General features: G+C 47.5%; 1 protein-coding gene across 1 annotated transcript in view; it reads right to left on the bottom strand.

The window, feature by feature from the left end:
- Window positions 1-19,777, bottom strand: part of LOC115772149 (protein MTSS 2-like) — an 85,997-nt gene that overhangs the window by 10,485 nt on the left and 55,735 nt on the right. The window contains exons 4-12 of the mRNA XM_030718132.1: window positions 10,762-10,846; window positions 9,859-9,950; window positions 8,715-8,789; window positions 6,443-6,451; window positions 4,199-4,356; window positions 2,935-3,042; window positions 2,748-2,845; window positions 1,338-1,617; window positions 970-1,044 (exon numbers count right to left, since the gene is read on the bottom strand). Of these exons, the coding sequence (XP_030573992.1) occupies window positions 970-1,044; window positions 1,338-1,617; window positions 2,748-2,845; window positions 2,935-3,042; window positions 4,199-4,356; window positions 6,443-6,451; window positions 8,715-8,789; window positions 9,859-9,950; window positions 10,762-10,846 (980 nt within the window). The remainder of the gene's footprint in view (window positions 1-969; window positions 1,045-1,337; window positions 1,618-2,747; window positions 2,846-2,934; window positions 3,043-4,198; window positions 4,357-6,442; window positions 6,452-8,714; window positions 8,790-9,858; window positions 9,951-10,761; window positions 10,847-19,777) is intronic.

The raw sequence follows: 19,777 nt of genomic DNA, 5'->3' as shown, positions 1-19,777 counted from the left end.
AGAGCCCTGCGGGGTCATAGAGCCCTGCGGGGTCATAGAGCCACTGCGGGGTCATAGAGCCCTGCGGGGTCATAGAGTCACTGCGGGGTCATAGAGCCACTGCGGGGTCATAGAGTCACTGCGGGTTCATAGAGCCAGTGCGGGATCATAGAGTCACTGTGGGATCATAGAGCCACTGCGGGGTCATAGAGCCACTGAGGGGTCATAGAGTCACTGCGGGGTCATAGAGCCACTGTGGGATCATACAGTCACTGCGGGATCATAGAGACACTGCGGGGTCATAGAGCCACTGAGGGGTCATAGAGCCACTGCGGGGTCATAGAGCCCTGCGGGGTCATAGAGCCACTGCGGGGTCATAGAGCCCTGCGGGGTCATAGAGTCACTGCGGGTTCATAGAGCCAGTGCGGGATCATAGAGTCACTGTGGGATCATACAGTCACTGCGGGATCATAGAGTCACTGCGGGATCATAGAGCCACTGTGGGGTCATAGAGCCACTGTGGGTTCATAGAGCCAGTGCGGGGTCATAGAGCCAGTGCGGGATCATAGAGTCACTGCGGGATCATAGAGTCACTGCGGGATCATAGAGCCACTGTGGGGTCATAGAGCCAGTGCGGGGTCATAGAGCCAGTGCGGGATCATAGAGTCACTGTGGGATCATACAGTCACTGCGGGATCATAGAGCCACTGTGGGGTCATGCAGAGCCACGAGTAGAACAAAGCTCAGAACAGTTAGAACAATCTGAAGTCTGAGCTGTTGACTCATAAGGACTACTTTAGTATCTAAAACCTCTGCTGTTCCCTCCATACAAACAAACTACATCCTGACAAAATGAGTTATGTATTACCTCAGTTATTAGCTCATTTAAGAATTGAGTTTATTAGGAAATATGCTTCAATGAAACACACTTTTATTGCTTTTACCTTTGAACACGTTTTAATGCTGTATGGTATGAATAGGAATACTTACAGTGGTGGGGGAGCTGCATTCACTGACTGACTGGCATGTTTCTGAGGCCTCTGATGATGCTGAGCTGGATGATTTCTACACCAGGAAAGAAACGAGAGTAACATGTAATTATCCGTTTTTCTTTGGATTTATTTATTAGATATTTGACATTGAAATTCCAATAAAAATATTCGTCCTTTTTATACTAATGTGTGAAATTTCTGCCCCTAAAATAGAGACCAAGAAGAAAGCTGTCTTTTTCAGTCTCATTCCTCTGTGTGCCATTGAAGCCTTTTAACAGTCTGATGCTCACATTTTAAGGATCATTCCCATAATAACTCTGAACTGGTCATATAAATATATGCAGGTTTGCGCATAAGGTATTGTACCTGACTAGTGATGTCTGAGGGCATAGGCGAGGGTGGCTTGGAGTAGATGTTGGCATCTTGGGACACGAAGCCCGAATCATGGGAGGAGACACTGCTGAGGCGGTGGGCGGCAATGCCCCCCGGTGGCAGAGGCTGGTGCGGCAGGCTGCTGCGGTAGCGACAGGAGGAGGAGGAGGATGAGGTGGGTGAGTGAGGCAAGGAGCCTCCACCACCACCAACACCACCACTACCGCCTCCCCCTGACGAACGGGAGGCACTACTGTGGGCGCTGTTTACACTGCTGTTGGGGGAGGAAGGTGTAGAGGAGAAGGGAGGGGGCAAAGTGATGGAGTTGTGAGGAAGGTGAAGGACATGATTCCCAGTGTAGAGTGAAGGCAGTAGTTAGGGAGAGACAGCATGATTAGAAAAGTCATGGTTTGATTCAGGAAGAGGAAGTGGGGTCGGTTGTTGTTGAAAATGATAGATTGATGATTGACGGAAGCATCAGAAGGTTATGAGATGGGTTGAAGGACCAAGAGGGGTTTACAGCAAGTCGTCGGTTCATTAGGTTAGTGCAAACCCGCAGTGCGATGATGCGGTAAAGCCACACACCAGAAACAGTTAAAAGTATAGACCCGGAAAATGAAAAGAAACCAGGTAAGCAAAGACCCAGCAGGAGAGAAAGAGGGCAAATCACATGAGTGCACACAAACAAGACACACGTAATAGAAGATACGTGAAGAGGAGTACAGAGAATGGTTGTTTTGAGTGAAAAAGTGGGGAAAAAAGGACAGGAGGGGGGGTGGACAGAGAGTGTGTAAACTTAGGAGGATCCAGCACACACATCTATACACACAGTACACACTGAAGGCAAAACACTGACACTCAGTTTCCTTAAAGAAGGACAGAAATCAGTTTTTACTGTACAGCATTCTTCTGAAAGCATTCAGTTTTTTTAATGCATTTAATTGTAAGGAAAGCCGATTATATATTCTACATTCTTTATTATCAATTATGTGGCTCCGTTTTTCTGTCTGAGGGCAGAACTGAGGATGAGCCAATCATCAAAAACATGCTCAAACACCAACTTCATCAGCTGGATACATCACAGCTTCTCATTTCAGTTATGACTTTAACACACCTTTTTTCCTGAAGCCCTTTCAACAACACGAATACACAACTTTTCACTTTGTCAGTTTTCAATGTTGCATTTGCTGGTCATTATATTTTAATGGCCACGTGCGCCGTCATGGTCTAAATTTGGTCCAACTCAGCCTGATTATTAATGAATGTCTCATCCATAAACACAGACTGGACAGACAGTAATGATGGACTGACGTACAGACAGGAGGACATATAAACATCAAGGATGGCTCCTCTTTCTGATACTCATGGCACCGGTTATGTCTCAGAGTGTATATGCGTGAGTACCTGCACATGCTGCTCTTGCGTGAGCCGGAGCTGCTTGGAGACGATGGGGGGGTCTGGTAGGACCAGCTGTAATCTGACCCCTTCAGATCCTTAATCACCTGAGAGGACACGTCGGAGACAGAGGCTTGTTTTTTATCTGTCTCTGCCGTTGTGTATTCTGCGTGCTGTGTCTGTGTGTGTGTTTCACCTGTTCGCTGGCAGGGGGCAGTTTGTGAGGATCTGTCGTCAGCACAGTGAGGTCATCGATGATGGCCTGCAGGTGGGTGATCTCGCCCAACATGGCGATCTCTCCATTCTTAAAACAAGACAGAAAACTTCTCAGTGTTCAGTTTCCAACTGTAACATAGTTAATGATACTTCAGTTATTTTTGTGTAAGATTATTTTCTGTAGTTAAACTACATGTCTTCATAAAGACAGTGTGAGTTTGAGTCTTGGCACATGAAGTAACAGCTCATTTGAAATGGTTTTGTTTATTAATGAATGATTTACTGCATAATTAATGATATACTGTTGTGTTTCTACTGTTATTGCTGTCATTTATCTTGATATTACTTATTATAATTGGACTCACCACACCCAGCATTAGCAGGCACAGGTGTGTATGTTTGCTGAGGCTATAATTGTACACGCAGAGGTGACTTTGTACCCGTACTAAAACAGTAGTAGTTGTAGAGTACTCTCACCTGGATGCAGTATTTGGTAGCTTTTCTCTGACGTGTCTCTTATCAGTGCAGCCCGAGGTGGTTCATTTTAGTCTTACAGTTTTGTAGCCAAATACATGTGATCATATTTTTGTAGCAATATTAAACAATGGCCAAGGGGTGGTTTCCAAAGTGTGGGCTGCAGCCCCCTGGTGGGTCGCAAAGGTATTGGAGGGTGGCCGCAGTAATAGAAATTCAGTTTGCAATTACATATGTGCATAGATGTATATTTAAATGTATGTATTTGTTTATATAAAAAGTAAATTCAAACTGGTAACAGGAGGTGTTTAGTTTGTGATATTATTCATTACTCTGACCTAAATCTACTGCACTTGTATTGAAGTTTGTGTCCCAGTGGCAGGTGGGTCACATATTAGCATTAGCATTTAACATGTGACTGTGTAGCATTAGCAATTTATAGCCAACAGCCTGTGATGTTTGTGGTTTTTTAAATCAAATTTTCAAGGAACTACATCAATTTCTCTGGTATTTTGATGAGAGTGAAGACAGGCTGGGGGGAGGGAGGTGGTCCCATCGGATTTTCTGTTTTTTAAGGGGCTGCAGCACTCTTGACTTTGGGAACCACTGGCCTAAGGCATTAAGGCTGAGTTATTATAGTCATCGGTGGAACTGTTCAGCAAACATGGCTGCACTGTACCCCCCCCCCCCCCCCCCCCCCCCCCCCCCCCCCCCATGTGTTACTCCTCCTGCTGTTACAGTCTTCCACATTTCTTCCTACGTTTTCTCACCACAACTGGCTGAAGGAAGCCGATGAAGGTGCAGAAGCGACCCCTCTCCTCCACTAGGGCACGGCGCACCGCCTGCTTCTCGGTCTCCTCCATCAGCAGGCACATGTCGGTCACATCCTGCATGGCACTGTCGAGCTGGGGCTGCAGGTCTCCTCGCCCTGGGTGGGAGAGGGCACAGTGGTGGTGAGGGAAATTTATGAAATCAGACAACAGAGAGTGAGACAGGAAGGCTTTCATCAGAGGATGAAAATGAAAATGGAAAGGAAGATGGAGGTGCAGAAAAGTATGATGTTTGTTTACTGTTAATGTAACTAAATGTGGACATCTCATCTGTGCTGTCCATAATGCAGCGGTTCATCCAGTTGTGCAAATTCTAATAATATTAATGTGGAACTGATTGACATTCCTTATGATTTCTTCTTCAATCAAATAACACCTTTGCTAGAAGTATGAATAGAATAGATAGACTAATGTAGTGTTGTAATATAATGTTGTAACTATACAGCAATACCTAGATAAAAAAAGGTAAGTTATGAGTGCATTTGTGGGTTGTAGAAATCTGATCTATAAAAATGCATGAAATGCAGTAAATGGAAAGTAAGACATGAAATAATTCTTTGTAGTGTTGCAGCATGTAAGAAGGCAGCGGGGACGTCGGCAGAATGGGGGCAGAATGAAGGAGGTAATGGGGGGGGCTGCAGTGTCACTACAAAGCTGATAGTAACAGCTACAAAAGTCATGCAGGAGTCGAGGAAGAAGTTTTGTTACATCATGCACGGTTAAAAGTGACTCTACCTGACAGCTAACCCTCAGCGCTACTCTGTCACAGGGAGCCAAACCTGTTTAGGAGCTACTGGAGCTAGTTTATGTAAAAGGTCAGGAGGTTTCATTGTTTTAAATAGAGAAGTTAAACCTCGGTCTACTGTAACCTGTCATGTTGTTGTCGGTACTTATAACAAACAAGGCTGGATTACCCGCTGGGCGCAGGATGTAACTATTCATGTGATCCAAAAGATTATGATTCAAAGTGTGGTATTTGTTTTGTGGTAAAAATGATTAATTGCAAACAATTTTGTTAGCTCATAAAGGAGAAAAGTACATTTTAACACCTGTGAAATATTTAGACAGAACTTCACCAAACATCAACCAAAAAAACAAAATCCTTAATATCAGCCGCTCCCGGCGAGCATTAATTTCTGCTGCTGTCCTGCAGAGCCGACACATCAGCTCTGCAGGACATCATGAAGTTCTTCATCCTTTTGTCCGTGCTGATTTAAAGCATGTCTTAAAATCAGGTCATGCAGGAACAAGTAATCTGCAGCCTTTATCATTTTATAAAAAGACACTCCCATGTATGATAGACGTCTTAAGACTTTGACATCAGAGATTTTTTAGCCAGTTAGCTCTGCTGCATGACGAGTTTCATCCTGTGTTTGAACTCAGAGCTGTTCTCTCCATGTTTGTATGAGGTGCCTGCATGGCTGCCGACTTATTTCAATACTTCAGATGAATTAAATGCAGAGAATAAGTTAATGGAGATGAATAAAGACGTCCATATCCATATACTCACTGTTAAAAACACTATGATTGTGCTCATGTTGGCTCATATGACAGAGGGTAAGTTTGGAGTGCCCGGCAATAGCTACAAAATAAACATCAGTTTTTGGTCTCACTATTTTCTGCATGTTTTTCAGAGTTGAATGGAGGCTTAGCTGATTAAAATGAAGAGAGGAGACAGTGTGTGATGTAGTCCTGCAGTCTCTGAAGAGCAGACATGCAGCATGTGTTTCATGGTTTCATGGCAGCTGCCTAACAGCACCTGTGTCCTAATGGGACCTGAGATAAGAATTAGCTTCAAGGCTTTATTATTTCAGCTTGTATTATGCTCATGTGGTGTACTTGACAAAATAATTGTATGCTAATTATATTACCATAAACTCATAACTAATTAATAACAATTTATGCACAGAGAGCGAGTTAAATTAAACAAAAGCCTGCAGCTTATTGTTGGAGTCCCAGTGGTGGGTTAATCCAGCCCTGATAAGGTTCTCTCTGTTCCCCTTAAGTCTACTTACATGACTTTTTCATTATGGAAGACAATTTCCTGATATACCCCCAAAACTTTTCCATGACCCTTGTATCACAAATTTAGTAATAATCACTGCCTGCTGGCGAAGGTTGGAAATTTGAGTAGGAAAGGATGTGATGCGGGAGAGCAGCAGCGAGCGACAGGCTGATACTTACCCTGGATCTCTATACAAATACCAGAGACACAGAGAGAGGGGGAGACACAGAGAGAGGGGGAGACAGCAAAAGGGAGCAAAGTAAGGAAAGAGAAAGGAAGAGAGAGAGAGAAAGGGAGGGGGAGAGCAGAAATAGCAGAACTCATTGTTAGGGTTAGTACAAGGAAGCCATCACAAGACAGCCACAGTGCCAAATGTTAGAGCAAAATAATACGGCTGCAACCAAAAGTTAAACCCAGAAACAATAAGAATAAACAATAATATCATCAAGCATCAGCTGTGGCAAACATAACAGGAATGGACACTGCACCGCTTCCCTGTTAATTCCACTAAATTACATTATATGCATATGTTGTTACTCCTGTTAAAGGGACCGTTCTGTTTCTCAGCAGTGGAGCTGCACCAGCACTACCTGGCAGCCAGGTGTGCAGGTATGAAAGCTAAATGCTGTGTCACTGTAGATGAGGTCAGCAGCAAAATGGACTTCAGCCCCGTGAACAGCCTCTGTTATATGAAGGAAAGTAACTGATTTGATCAGCAGAGTCTGATGGATATAAGTTCAGACAGAGGACGGAGGAGAAAGGACAGCGTGACGTCTAAGTACACTTTATAAAGAAAAATACATTTTACTGCTGAACCTTCATCTTCCACACTGGTACTCCACTTCTCAAAGTCAGGTGCATGTGTGCTAAATTCTGCAACAGGTAACACACCGACTACGGTTACACAGCTCATACAAACCCACTTCAAAGAGACCAGAAAACCCTTTTAATGTCATTTCCTGTATTACTCTTGTTTTACATAAGAAAATTCATCTCTAAGCACATGACAGCGTCCTCGAGTTGCCTTTAACGGTAGAACAAAACTGATGTCATCATGGCTGTGAAATTTTATCAATACAAACCGGTTATGTAGTACGACAACAGAATAAGTACAGAGATTCATAGTTGCCTCTCTTTTCATTGATTACTGTTTTGCACAATAATAGAAATATTTTAAGAAGCTACATGAGGCGGTCATCCCGACTGCTTCACCTCTGACAAGAGGCTGAATGCAAATCTGCTACTTTTTTTGTCAGTGGCCTTCATTATACATCATTTGAAGGGAAAAACTTATTGATTCAATTAGTGCAAACTGATAATTCTACAGCAACAGCTGCAGCAGCTGTTTCTTACTCTGTCAGCATGTGCTCACAGCAAAACTGTCATTTTCTCTGCCGTCTATAGGAGCACATTCTTCTCCTTCTAAACATCTATGTTTATTTTCCAACTAATTAAAATACCAATATGCTCACGAGCCTTTCTCCTTAACAAAGAGGGAAACATTTTAAAAGTTCAACATGGCATGATTAGACAGGGTCTCATAAAGGCTGCCCCAGGAACGGAAGTCCGAGAGTCACCTGTGCTGTTTCTCCCCACAGGAGAAGGCACCTGCAGGCTCCTTTCAGAGTGAGTGCTGCAGCAGAGGACCTGGCCTCTATAATTTCCTCATGTAAACCCATCTGACAAAGTCTAAGATAAGTTAGTCTGCATAGAAAAGCAGGCAGCATGAGCTGAAGGTATATGAGAACTCCTTCACAGCTGTTGGAGAACATTTTGGAGGCTGACCTCATGATGAAGCTCAGAGACTGAAGAGCTGTCATCAGAGCAAACAGCGGCTACTTTAAAGATGCATAAGATTTAAAGCACAGCATGCTTTATTTTCCTCAACATAAATACAAATGTGTTATTTTATACTTGTGATATATTCAGCACTGTTTGCAATGATTAAGAAAAAAAGAAAGATCTGAAGCCCTCGAATGAGTCCAAGTACTGTTGAAATATAAAACAATAATTTCAATAATCATAAATAATTATCTTGAAATATAGTTTAAAGACAAGTTATGTTCATGAATGAATCTGCCTGGCAACTGAAAGGAAGCTGTGGCAGAAGAAAACCAGCAATTATTGGTTGCTGCCTCACCGGGTAAAGCGATTCAGGACAAATGAGAAAAGACCTGTAATACTGCAAATCACCACCAGATGGCAGTAGACACTTATAATTCATTTGATCCGAGACTGACTCAAGTTACTGTTTCATGTAGTCGCTGTATATTAGGTCTGTTATCATGGATGCCAGTCAGATATAAACTGGCTCATGCTGTCACAGAGACAGCAGCAGCAAAAATAAACTGGATATCCAAACACATCCACAGCTGCAACACATGAAACACAAAAACAGCACTTCTACAAGGAGGACTGACGACGTCTGACTGCTGGACTGCTGACCATTACCTTTACGAGCCTTCTTCTGCAGTTTCATGGTGTCAGATGACTTCTTCTTGATCTCATGACGTGACCTTTTGTACTCTTGAAAGAGAATAAAAGAGATGCTTTAATAAGAGGAAGGCTGAGTAAATTCATATTATCTTGAATTTCCAATAATAACTCAAATAGAAACATTAGTTTTCAGGAACTGAAACCACCGAGAGGCCACCGAAACCCTGATTATTATCTTTGGTTTTAGATCTGCCCCCTCGTTCACAAACTATTGTATAAAGATGTAAAAATGATGAGGAAGCAAGTGTTAATATTTACTGTGGAAACACATTCGTATCAAACTGTGACAGATATCATTTTGCCTCATTATGCAGGCAAAAATCAAATGAATCAACAAAAGAGTAACATAATAATAATAATAATATATAAGACACCACTTGATGCACATATCCTGTTTATATTGACGTGGCCCGCCAGTCTCACATTAACAGTGATTATGTACAATCAGTCTCCTCTGTATGAACTTGCAGTTTCTGTGGGTGTGGGACACGATTTTAGTGTTGGGTGGAGGTGTGATCATAGTCTCAGCTGTATGATTTGTGGAACGAGGAAAAGATAAAACCAGATTTGTCTTTTTTACTGCATTTGGACACAATGAGCAGTGCACAGAACAGGAAGTCTTGGACCAGATATCCACTGGTTGGTATTCAGGTGTCCTGGCTACAGCAGAAGCTCCAGAAGATGCTTCTCCCCAAAGGCCAAATCAGCTGTCTAAACTGTCTGAGAGGCTGGTGTTGGAACAGATGATGGAGCCTGATGAGAATACTTCTTTGGCATGACTCTTCTGGCTATTTGACAGTTAGTAGGTCTACAGTCATTACTGTGCTTGTGCTCCTTCTCCTGCAGCCAGAGGAAAAGTTTGCGAGACGTGATGATGAGGAGGAGCATAGATCTGAGAAGGAATGCTTATGAGCGCTGAAGCCGAGCTGGATGTCTGCTGAAGCCTCATTTAAACGGCGGGCAGAGTTTGCTTAGTCTGTTCACTGCTAGTGTTTGCTAGCATAGCAATGGTGCAGCCCAGCTGATCAAACATGTGCCCCTCTGTTAGAGCAGCACCTCGTGAGGCAGTACAGTGCACTGAAGTGGGATTTGTGAGTACCTTTGGCATGATCCTTATCCAGCTGGTTGGCTGTCTTCTTCCAGTCCTCAATCTTGTCCTGAAGAGGAGTGATAAGACTCTCCATCAGAGCACTGTGGGAGAGACACAGATGCAGATATTTGAGTACAGGTCAGATGAACTGGCAGCATCAGAGACAGTCAACAGGAATTCATTTTGGAAGTCAAACTCGAGACTCAGCGTGATGTCTCGACAAATGACCGATTTAGAGCAAACTCTCGATGTTCTGACCTCTAATCTCCGCAGAGCAGCACACATGCCACATTTCTGACAACATATCAATGGATACATTATGTCTATTGTTCTGCTTCATAATTTTAATATATGGACATTTATCCATGATGTGTTCACACATGCATGCATATGATATTCATGCTCAAATATTACGATAAATGCATGATTATTATGACATGTATACATCTTTTATACACAGCCACGCAAGTCTTCAAAAACTCCTCCATTACCACAGCCATAGATCATTATCATTATCATCATCAGCGTAATAGCTTCTGCTGTGGAAAAGTCATTAGAAAGCACAGGGAATGAAGATAAAGGCAAACAGTGGTTGAAAGCAGACTCTCGGTGAGGTTTCCAGAGGGGTTTACATTCTGTGCCATAACTGTATTTATTTACAGCCACTTCAATATGGATAGACAGAGCTGTGTTCCTAATGGAGACCATACTGCTGACGAGAAGCCCTCATCAAACATGTGTCCCATCATAATCATAAAACAAAGTCAGCTCCAGTTGGAAACACACATGAGGTTTGGCTTTTCCTGACTTCTGAAAATCCCTGATGGGTTCTGCAGTTTCAGATCAGGGGAAAAGTGAAAGAAGCAGGAAAACTGATTCTCGCTTGAAGGAAGCTGAAGGCACATTTCTTACTTGGTGAACTGGCGAAGTTTGGCCTCAATGCTGCGATGCCTCATGCACATCCTGGTCAGAGCTGAACCGATATCTCTGGTCGCCCCTGAAAAAAACAAAGGGATCTTATTGTGAACCATAAACACACATTTATTACTAAAATCTCCCTGCAAATTTACCACAAAAACACACAAAGCTGTAATCAATATTGACATTACAGCTCTCCGTGTCCTGTGTAATGTAATGCCGCAGAAAGCGTTGAATCTTTCAAACACATGAACGACTACAGAGCCTTTGTATTATTTTACCTCCAGCCAGTGTTTATACAGGACACCGACCTGCCTCGTGTAGACACTGTGCACACACTGCTGACTTCGTCCAAATAAAGTAATGCCCTGTGCGTGTGTGCGTCTTGTGCAGGGACCCAGTTTGGTGAGCAGCGCACACAGCTAACCTGCAGCTGTAAACAGCAGTCTATTTTAAGGAAGTAGGTCCAAGTGGAAAAAGTTGACCTCACAGTTTAAGTCAGTTTAAGTGACGGCCGACGCTGCTCACTTCCAAACAAGGTGCTCAGACCTGCTGCCGCTGCACTGCAGGTGGAAAATCAGTGATCAAGGCTTTCCTGTCATGCAACACAACTAAAGACTTTTAAACAGAGCTCAGGCTTCTGTAGTAAACTTTGCCCAGAGAGGACCATAATCTCTGCTGCCACTGAGATGTACACACCAGAAAATTCAGATTAAACAGCCATATGTCTCCACAAGAGACACTGTTTATCACAAGGCCTTACAGAGCAGGAAGGACATTATTCAAGTATGTTATAAATTAATATTTTCATCCCAAACTGCAACGATAATTTCTGAATGAATGGATCTCATTTTCAAGTAATGCACAAACTGCCAGCATTCGGTGCATAATTTAGTCAGATGTTCAAATTTGCAAACCAACAAATCTAATTCTACGAGTTTATGTATGCTTTATGAATTTATGTTATTTTCTTCATTTGTGTTTCCACTTAGCGCTAACTTCACCACATAAAACACACACAGAAGCTGTGCACAGACACACATACACATGACTGTTGATGCTTTAAGTTCTTGTTCAAGAAGTTTACATTTTTGTTTCAGAGTAAAATATGTTTCAGATGGATGGCACAGTGTGTGTGTGTGTGTGTGTGTGTGTGTGTGTGTGTGTGTGAGGAGCTTCCTCTGCACACTCCTCATCTTATGACAGAATTATTTAAACTCAAGTTCTTTTACGTTTTTATAATGTTTATATACCAACAGCAGGCCTGAAAGAGGGACTGCGTGTGAGAACACGGTCAAACTGGAGATTTATTGAGATCACGTGAGAACAGGAGACGAGATTTTTGGTAGTGGAAGCTTTCTAATCTCAGTTTGACCATGTTTGAAGAGGCTTTAGTTGTATGCAGATAAACTGTGGAGAGCTTTTAAAAAATGATCACAGATTAACCAAAGTTAAAACTGGTTTCATTAGATGCTCCAAAGTTAGGTCAGCATATGGTTTCTCAGACTGATGGTCCACTGAATTTGCAGAGAGCAAGTGGGAGTCATGTATCCTGCACACTTGGTCCGGCAGCTGTCTCATCTAAATCAGGATTTCTGGTACACTTAAGTCGACTCTTTCCTGTTGCTTCCTAGATGTGAGAAACATGAACTTCGGACAGTCTCCAACCTGATGTCTCAATACTGTGTGAAGTTCATGTGTGAAAACAGCTTCAGGTAATGATGAGCTAGTTAAGCTTTGGGAAATTGTTTATAAAAGGGAAATTACATTTTATATTTATAATGAAGAATAAAATTAAGTTTCCTGCTCAAAGGCACCAGTACACCAGCTTTAAACCTTTTACACACAAACTAGTTTGTAATACCCAGTAATTACCAGGTGGTGCAGTCAGTTAAATGTGCATTAACTCTCTCTGTTGCTGCTCTGGTCTGATCAGTCTAATGCCTTGCTCATGAGCACCACAATGGTAATTAGTATTGCTTGTTTAATTTCCTCAGCAGCCAGTCAGCAGATTCAAATCTGCAACCCCCTGATTAAAACAACCACAAGGCAGATACTGTATATACTACCACACAAGACACACACACACACACACACACACACACTGTGTGCTGTCACAACCAGAGAGAAGTGCTCCATTCATAATTAACAAATTCCTCCCTCACGCCTCCTGTTCTACCCGGCAACCATTCATTAAAGCAGATACACCCACCCCCAAACACACACACGCATTCATAGACACAAACACACATACTTAGAATATAAAAGTCTACAATGCGCATGTTGAGCAGTTATACAAGTGAAGGGGTAGTTTGAACTGTGTGTGCTGTGAATGTGATCTTAGCCCAAATCAGTGAGCGGATCCTGAGCGAAACTAATGAAGAGAGTCGGTGTGTGATAGTCTGTGTTGAAGGAAAACGATGATTTGGGAAAGAAATGAGAGAGGACGAGATGGAGGAGAGATGAGAGGGAATGAAGAGGAGAGGGGTCGCTTTGCACATTTTAATGAGCTCACTGCTGGAGTGAGAACCATGGGACTGGAGTTACAGCCAAGTGTGTGTGTGTGTGTGTGTGTGTGTGTGTGTGTGTGTTTGATCTCTACATTTATGATGGTGCTCTTCCTGTTTGTCTGTTATTACCAGGCCTCTCAGACTCCATAGGAGATCAACAGCTAGATGAAAACAGTCTCACATCTGGAATGCAGCTACTGTGTCTGCTCACATGCGACTGTTTGCTGCCTCTGAGGCAAACCTCCATGTTAACCTGAACTCAAGGCTCAAACTGCACTGCATGTTTTAAGGATCCTAATTTCATGATTTGCTTCTGCGTTGATGAATTTCTGCATGTGAATGAGAATTATTTGTGCACACACTGCAGATCTGTAATAATTAGGCAAAAAAAGAACAAAAACAAGTTTGCATTCAAAAACTTGGGACAGAAATCTGAGTCGTCCTCTTCTGTCTGCTGATTTATGATTAAAGATTTATTGTTAAGTAGACTGAACCCTCTGGCAGTTATTGTGAAGTATTATCTAAATTACATTTAATGTCAAGGATGACCAGGACTGTCATGTCCTGGGCCGTTGGCCCAGCGTTTTGTGTTAATTTATTTCCTGAGTTTGTCCTCCCTGTATGTTTGTCATGTTCCCAGTGTTGTGACTTGTCTGCGTGTTCCTTGGTTTATCACTTCCTGTTTTATTTTGCCAATGTGATTTCCTTGTGCTTTGTGTTTAGCTTTGCTTCCCCTGTGTAATTAGTTTCATTTGCCTCACCTGTTGTTCCCTGCTGTTTCCTCTTGCCCTGATTACCCATTGTGTATTTAAGCCCTCAGTTTTCATTTGTTCTCTGTCGCGTCGTTGATGTTTTGTGCCCTTGTGTTCCTGTGCTCCCTGTGGTTCCCCTTCGTCTCCCTGTGCCTGCCCTTCGTCTCCCTGTGCCTCCCTTCCAAGGGTTTTGTATTTGTGGTTCCCCGTTGAAATAAATCCCCTTTTTAGTTATGTTTGCTTCTGGAGTCCTTCATGTGAGTCCTTCCTCGTCCGTTTCCTCCCCGGCCATGACAGAACGACGCGACCATTACAAAACCCCCTCCGGCTCCAATTTTTTCGACGGCACTCGTCTAGCGCTGGGGGGCCCGGCGTCTTTGAACAGTCCCCGTCATCGTCACTCACCTGCCTCCCCTTTCGCTGATCCCTCCCTTCCTCGGCAGCCGCGGAGGAGAGGGAGTTCCCGGCAGCAACGGCGGAAGGCACCCCGAGACCCGAGCGGTATAACGCCGCGGACCGCTTCACCATTTCACACCCAATCCTCCGTTTCCGTGAGTAACACTGGCTTCAACGCTACTATGCCTGCGGACAATTATTCCCGTCACCCCCCTGCCTTTCCCCTCCCTGAGGTGGCAAAGCAGACCATTATCCGTTGGGTGGATTCACTGGTTATGGACCTTCTGGCTGACCCATGTGAGCAGGAACAGCAACAGCTCACGGCCCAGCTGCAAGGGCTAGTCGATGATTACCCTTGGTTATTTGGCTCTCTGCATGGGTTAGTGCAGGATTTCTTAACCTCCACCCTTCACCTACAGCAGTCCCCCAGTGTCAGCTCATTCTCAGTCCCCAGTGTCAGCGCATTCTCAGTGCCCGGTGTCAGCTGTGGCTCAGTCTCCCCAGTCAGCTGTGCCTCAGGCTGCTTCCACGCAGTCAGCTCCTCTCCCTAGCTCGCAGTCAGTCTCCTCGCAGTCAGTCTCCTCGCAGTCAGTCTCCTCGCAGTCAGTCTCCTCGCAGTCAGTCTCCTCGCAGTCAGTCTCCCCTAGCTCGCAGTTAGCTCTAACGCCCTTAGCTCCTGCTCTCTCTAGCTCGCAGTCTGCTCTTTCTGTCTCCCGGCCTGCTTCCACGCGGCCAGTTTTGACGTACTCAGGCCCCTCTAGCCTTCAGTCGGTTTCCCTAATGTCTGTTCACCCTAGCACTCTGTCAGTTCCTCCAGTGTCAGTTCCTCCAGTGTCAGTTCCTCCAGTGTCAGTTCCTCCAGTGTCAGTTCCTCCAGTGTCAGTTCCTCCAGTGTCAGTTCCTCCAGTGTCAGTTCCTCCAGTGTCAGCTCCTCCTCAGTCGCAGTGTTCCCAGTCAGCTGTAGCTCCAGCTCCTCCTCAGTCGCAGTGTTCCCAGTCAGCTGTAGCTCCAGCTCCTCCTCAGTCGCAGTGTTCCCAGTCAGCTGTAGCTCCAGCTCCTCCTCAGTCGCAGTGTTCCCAGTCAGCTGTAGCTCCAGCTCCTCCTCAGTCGCAGTGTTCCCAGTCAGCTGTAGCTCCAGCTCCTCCTCAGTCGCAGTGTTCCCAGTCAGCTGTAGCTCCAGCTCCTCCTCAGTCGCAGTGTTCCCAGTCAGCTGTAGCTCCAGCTCCTCCTCAGTCGCAGTCTCAGACCCCTCAGTTAGCTCCAGCTCTCTCTGCTCACCCTGCTCCCGCTCCCTTGGCTCCAGCTACCTCTGCACCCGTACCTGTTCCGCGGGTGGGGGCAGCCACGGACGGGCTGACCTCTGCACCCGTTCCTGTTCCGCGGGTGGGGGCAGCCACGGACGGGCTGACCTCTGCACCCGTTCCTGTTCCGCGGGTGGGGGCAGCCACGGACGGGCTGACCTCTGCACCCGTTCCTGTTCCGCGGGTGGGGGCAACCAGGTCCAAGCCTTCGCATCGGTTTTCTGTGTTAGCTGCAGCAGCAGGGTCTCAGTCAGCTCTAGCTCCAGTCGCTCTCCCTCGCCTTCAGTCAGCTCCAGTAACTCTTCCTCGGTCCCCAGTGTCAGCTGTTTCAGTGCCCTCTCAGTCAGTTCCCTCAGCCCCTGTCTTAGTTCCTTCGGTTTTGGTCCCAGTTCCCTCAGCTCCTGCTCCTTCTGTAGCTCCAGTAGTGTCAGCTCCCTCTCAGGCCCCAGTGTCAGCTAGCTCTCGGTCTGTTTCCACGCAGCCAGATCTCCCTAGCTCCCGGCCTGCTTCCACGCAGCCAGATCTCCCTAGCTCTCGGTCTGTTTCCACGCAGCCAGATCTCCTAGCTCTCGGTCTGTTTCCACGCAGCCAGATCTCCCTAGCTCTCGGTCTGTTTCCACGCAGCCAGATCTCCCTAGCTCTCGGTCTGTTTCCACGCAGCCAGATCTCCCTAGCTCTCGGTCTGCTTCCACGCAGCCAGTCGTCTCCCGGCCTGCTTCCACGCAGCCAGTCGTCTCCCGGCCTGCTTCCACGCAGCCAGTCGTCTCCCGGCCTGCTTCCACGCAGCCAGTCGTCTCCCGGCCTGCTTCCACGCAGCCAGTCGTCTCCCGGCCTGCTTCCACGCAGCCAGTCGTCTCCCGGCCTGCTTCCACGCAGCCAGTCGTCTCCCGGCCTGCTTCCACGCAGCCAGTCGTCTCCCGGCCTGCTTCCACGCAGCCAGTCGTCTCCCGGCCTGCTTCCACGCAGCCAGTCGTCTCCCGGCCTGCTTCCACGCAGCCAGTCGTCTCCCGGCCTGCTTCCACGCAGCCAGTCGTCTCCCGGCCTGCTTCCACGCAGCCAGTCGTCTCCCGGCCTGCTTCCACGCAGCCAGTCGTCTCCCGGCCTGCTTCCACGCAGCCAGTCGTCTCCCGGCCTGCTTCCACGCAGCCAGTCGTCTCCCGGCCTGCTTCCACGCAGCCAGTCGTCTCCCGGCCTGCTTCCACGCAGCCAGTCGTCTCCCGGCTGCTTCCACGCAGCCAGTCGTCTCCCGGCCTGCTTCCACGCAGCCAGTCGTCTCCCGGCCTGCTTCCACGCAGCCAGTCGTCTCCCGGCCTGCTTCCACGCAGCCAGTCGTCTCCCGGCCTGCTTCCACGCAGTCAGTCGTCTCCCGGCCTGCTTCCACGCAGTCCCCTGCACCTCGGCTATTCCTCGAGCAGCCCCTGCTGCTCAATAAAGCAGCAGTGTGCCCTGTTCCGCGGTCCCAGCCTACGCATCCGGTGCCTCACTATGTAGGCCCCGTTCAGCCCATGGGCTCAGCTCACTCCAAGCCGATGGGGGTCTCCGCTCAGTCCGAGCGCTCCGCGCCAGACGGTCCCGCTCAGTCCGAGCCGATGGGGGTCTCCGCTCAGTCCGAGCGCTCCGCGCCAGCGGGTCCCGCTCAGTCCGAGCCAGGGGGTCCCGCTCAGTCCGAGCGCTCCGCGCCAGAGGGTCCCGCTCCGTCCGAGCCGATGGGGGTCTCCGCTCAGTCCGAGCGCTCCGCGCACGAGGGTCCCGCTCAGTCCGAGCCGATGGGGGTCTCCGCTCAGTCCGAGCGCTCCACGTCACCCGAGGGTTCCCCACCAGAGCCCGGGGTCGCCCTTCTCCGCCGCCGCACGCCCCGCGGTCGGCCTCCAGTGTCTGCTCCCCGTCGCCGCCGCCGCACGCCCCGCGGTCGGCCTCCAGTGACTCCTCCTCGTCGTCGCCGCCGCCGCTGGGAGCGCGGTCGGCCTCCAGTGACTCCCCCTCGTCGTCGCCGCCGCCGCGGGGAGCGCGGTCGGCCTCCAGTGACTCCCCCTCGTCGTCGCCGCCGCCGCTGGGAGCGCGGTCGGCCTCCAGTGACTCCCCCTCGTCGCCGCCGCCGCTGGGAGCGCGGTCGGCCTCCAGTGACTCCCCCTCGGCGTCGCCGCCGCCGCTGGGAGCGCGGTCGGCCTCCAGTGACTCCCCCTCGTCGTCGCCGCCGCCGCTGGGAGCGCGGTCGGCCTCCAGTGACTCCCCCTCGTCGTCGCCGCCGCCGCTGGGAGCGCGGTCGGCCTCCAGTGACTCCCCCTCGTCGTCGCCGCCGCCGCTGGGAGCGCGGTCGGCCTCCAGTGATTCCCTCTCGTCCTCGTCGCCGCCGCCGCTGGGAGCGCGGTCGGCCTCCAGTGATTCCCTCTCGTCCTCGTCGCCGCCGCCGCTGGGAGCGCGGTCGGCCTCCCTCGTTGGGATTTTGCTTTGTGGCCCCTTGGCCTCTGCGGCCTCCTGAACTGTGTGTTTTTTGTTTTTGGATTTCCCACTGACTCCCCTGAACTGTGGACTGTTTTTTCCCCTGCTGTTTTTTGTTTTGTCATAGCTCCTGGACTGTTCCTTGTTTCGGCCCCCTGTTTTGGACATTGGAGCTCTCCGGCCTTGTGCCGTCGCTTTTTGTTTCATCCGGTTGTTTTTTTTTGCTTCTCGTCCCCGTGTTTTGTTCTTGTTTGGACTGTGTTGCCTCTGCTCTGCCTCATTTTGATGCCCCCTGTTGGACTGTCTCCGGCCTTGTGCCGTCGCCTTTTGTTCTGGTCCTGTGTTTTTGTTTTCTTCCTGTCCGGGTTTGATTTGTTTTGTTCACGCCCTGTGATTTCTGTTTTGCTCCCTGTCTTTGTTTTTGTTTCGGGCCCTCCCTCCTGGTCCCCCGCCTCCCGCCCTTGTCTGGTTTTGTTTCTGGTTTTGGCCGTCGGGAGCCGGCCTTTGAGGGGGGGGTACTGTCATGTCCTGGGCCGTTGGCCCAGCGTTTTGTGTTAATTTATTTCCTGAGTTTGTCCTCCCTGTATGTTTGTCATGTTCCCAGTGTTGTGACTTGTCTGCGTGTTCCTTGGTTTATCACTTCCTGTTTTATTTTGCCAATGTGATTTCCTTGTGCTTTGTGTTTAGCTTTGCTTCCCCTGTGTAATTAGTTTCATTTGCCTCACCTGTTGTTCCCTGCTGTTTCCTCTTGCCCTGATTACCCATTGTGTATTTAAGCCCTCAGTTTTCATTTGTTCTCTGTCGCATCGTTGATGTTTTGTGCCCGCATGTTCCTGTGTTCCCTGTGCCTGCCCTTCGTCTCCCTGTGCCTCCCTTCCAAGGTTTTTGTATTTGTGTTTCCCCCGTTGAAATAAATCCCCTTTTTAGTTATGTTTGCTTCTGGAGTCCTTCATGTGAGTCCTTCCTCGTCCGTTTCCTCCCCGGCCATGACAAGGACATAAAAACAGCATGCATAGAATGACCAGAAAAATCAAATTAAAAAGAATAAATTAAAAAAATATATTGTATCTATATCTGTGTTCAGTTAGAAATGACTGAGAACAAAAGTTTAAGGTGAAAGGGCAGGTTCATGGGAATATTTTATACTTGACAGCAAAACAATATACTTTTTGGTATCATAGTTTTTTATGTTTATTTGAACTTAATTGGAGTGTTCAGAGATGAATCCCCTACTCCACCCTCTGTCTGTCTGTCTGTCCTGCAGAGGGGTGGGACTCCCACCTGGGAGATGTGACCTTACTCTTTTTCCTTCGTGTTCCCCTCACTTGCTCTCCCTTTGCTGCTTTTTGATGTGCCTCCCAGCTGCAAAGTGCTGTGTAAATATACTGTACAAATAATGCCTTTCTGTTGGATGCCAGATTTTGCTCACTGAAGAGTTTGTTTGAACTCACTTTTCGCTCTCTGCTTGGGAAAAGCTCATGGACTGGGTTAAAATATGCACCTTTACAACATTAAGCCTGCATGCTGCAAATAGATGCTGCCCTGCTAAGTTTAAGGCTGCACTCACACTGGGCTGTCGGTACCATACCTGAGCTTGTTTGACCCTCGAAGC

The sequence above is a fragment of the Archocentrus centrarchus genome, chromosome 3, assembly GCF_007364275.1.
Source record: "Archocentrus centrarchus isolate MPI-CPG fArcCen1 chromosome 3, fArcCen1, whole genome shotgun sequence".
NCBI classification, from domain to species: domain Eukaryota; kingdom Metazoa; phylum Chordata; class Actinopteri; order Cichliformes; family Cichlidae; genus Archocentrus; species Archocentrus centrarchus.
Note: the sequence above shows the minus strand (reverse complement) of the source record. Positions and strands in the feature narration are given on the sequence as shown.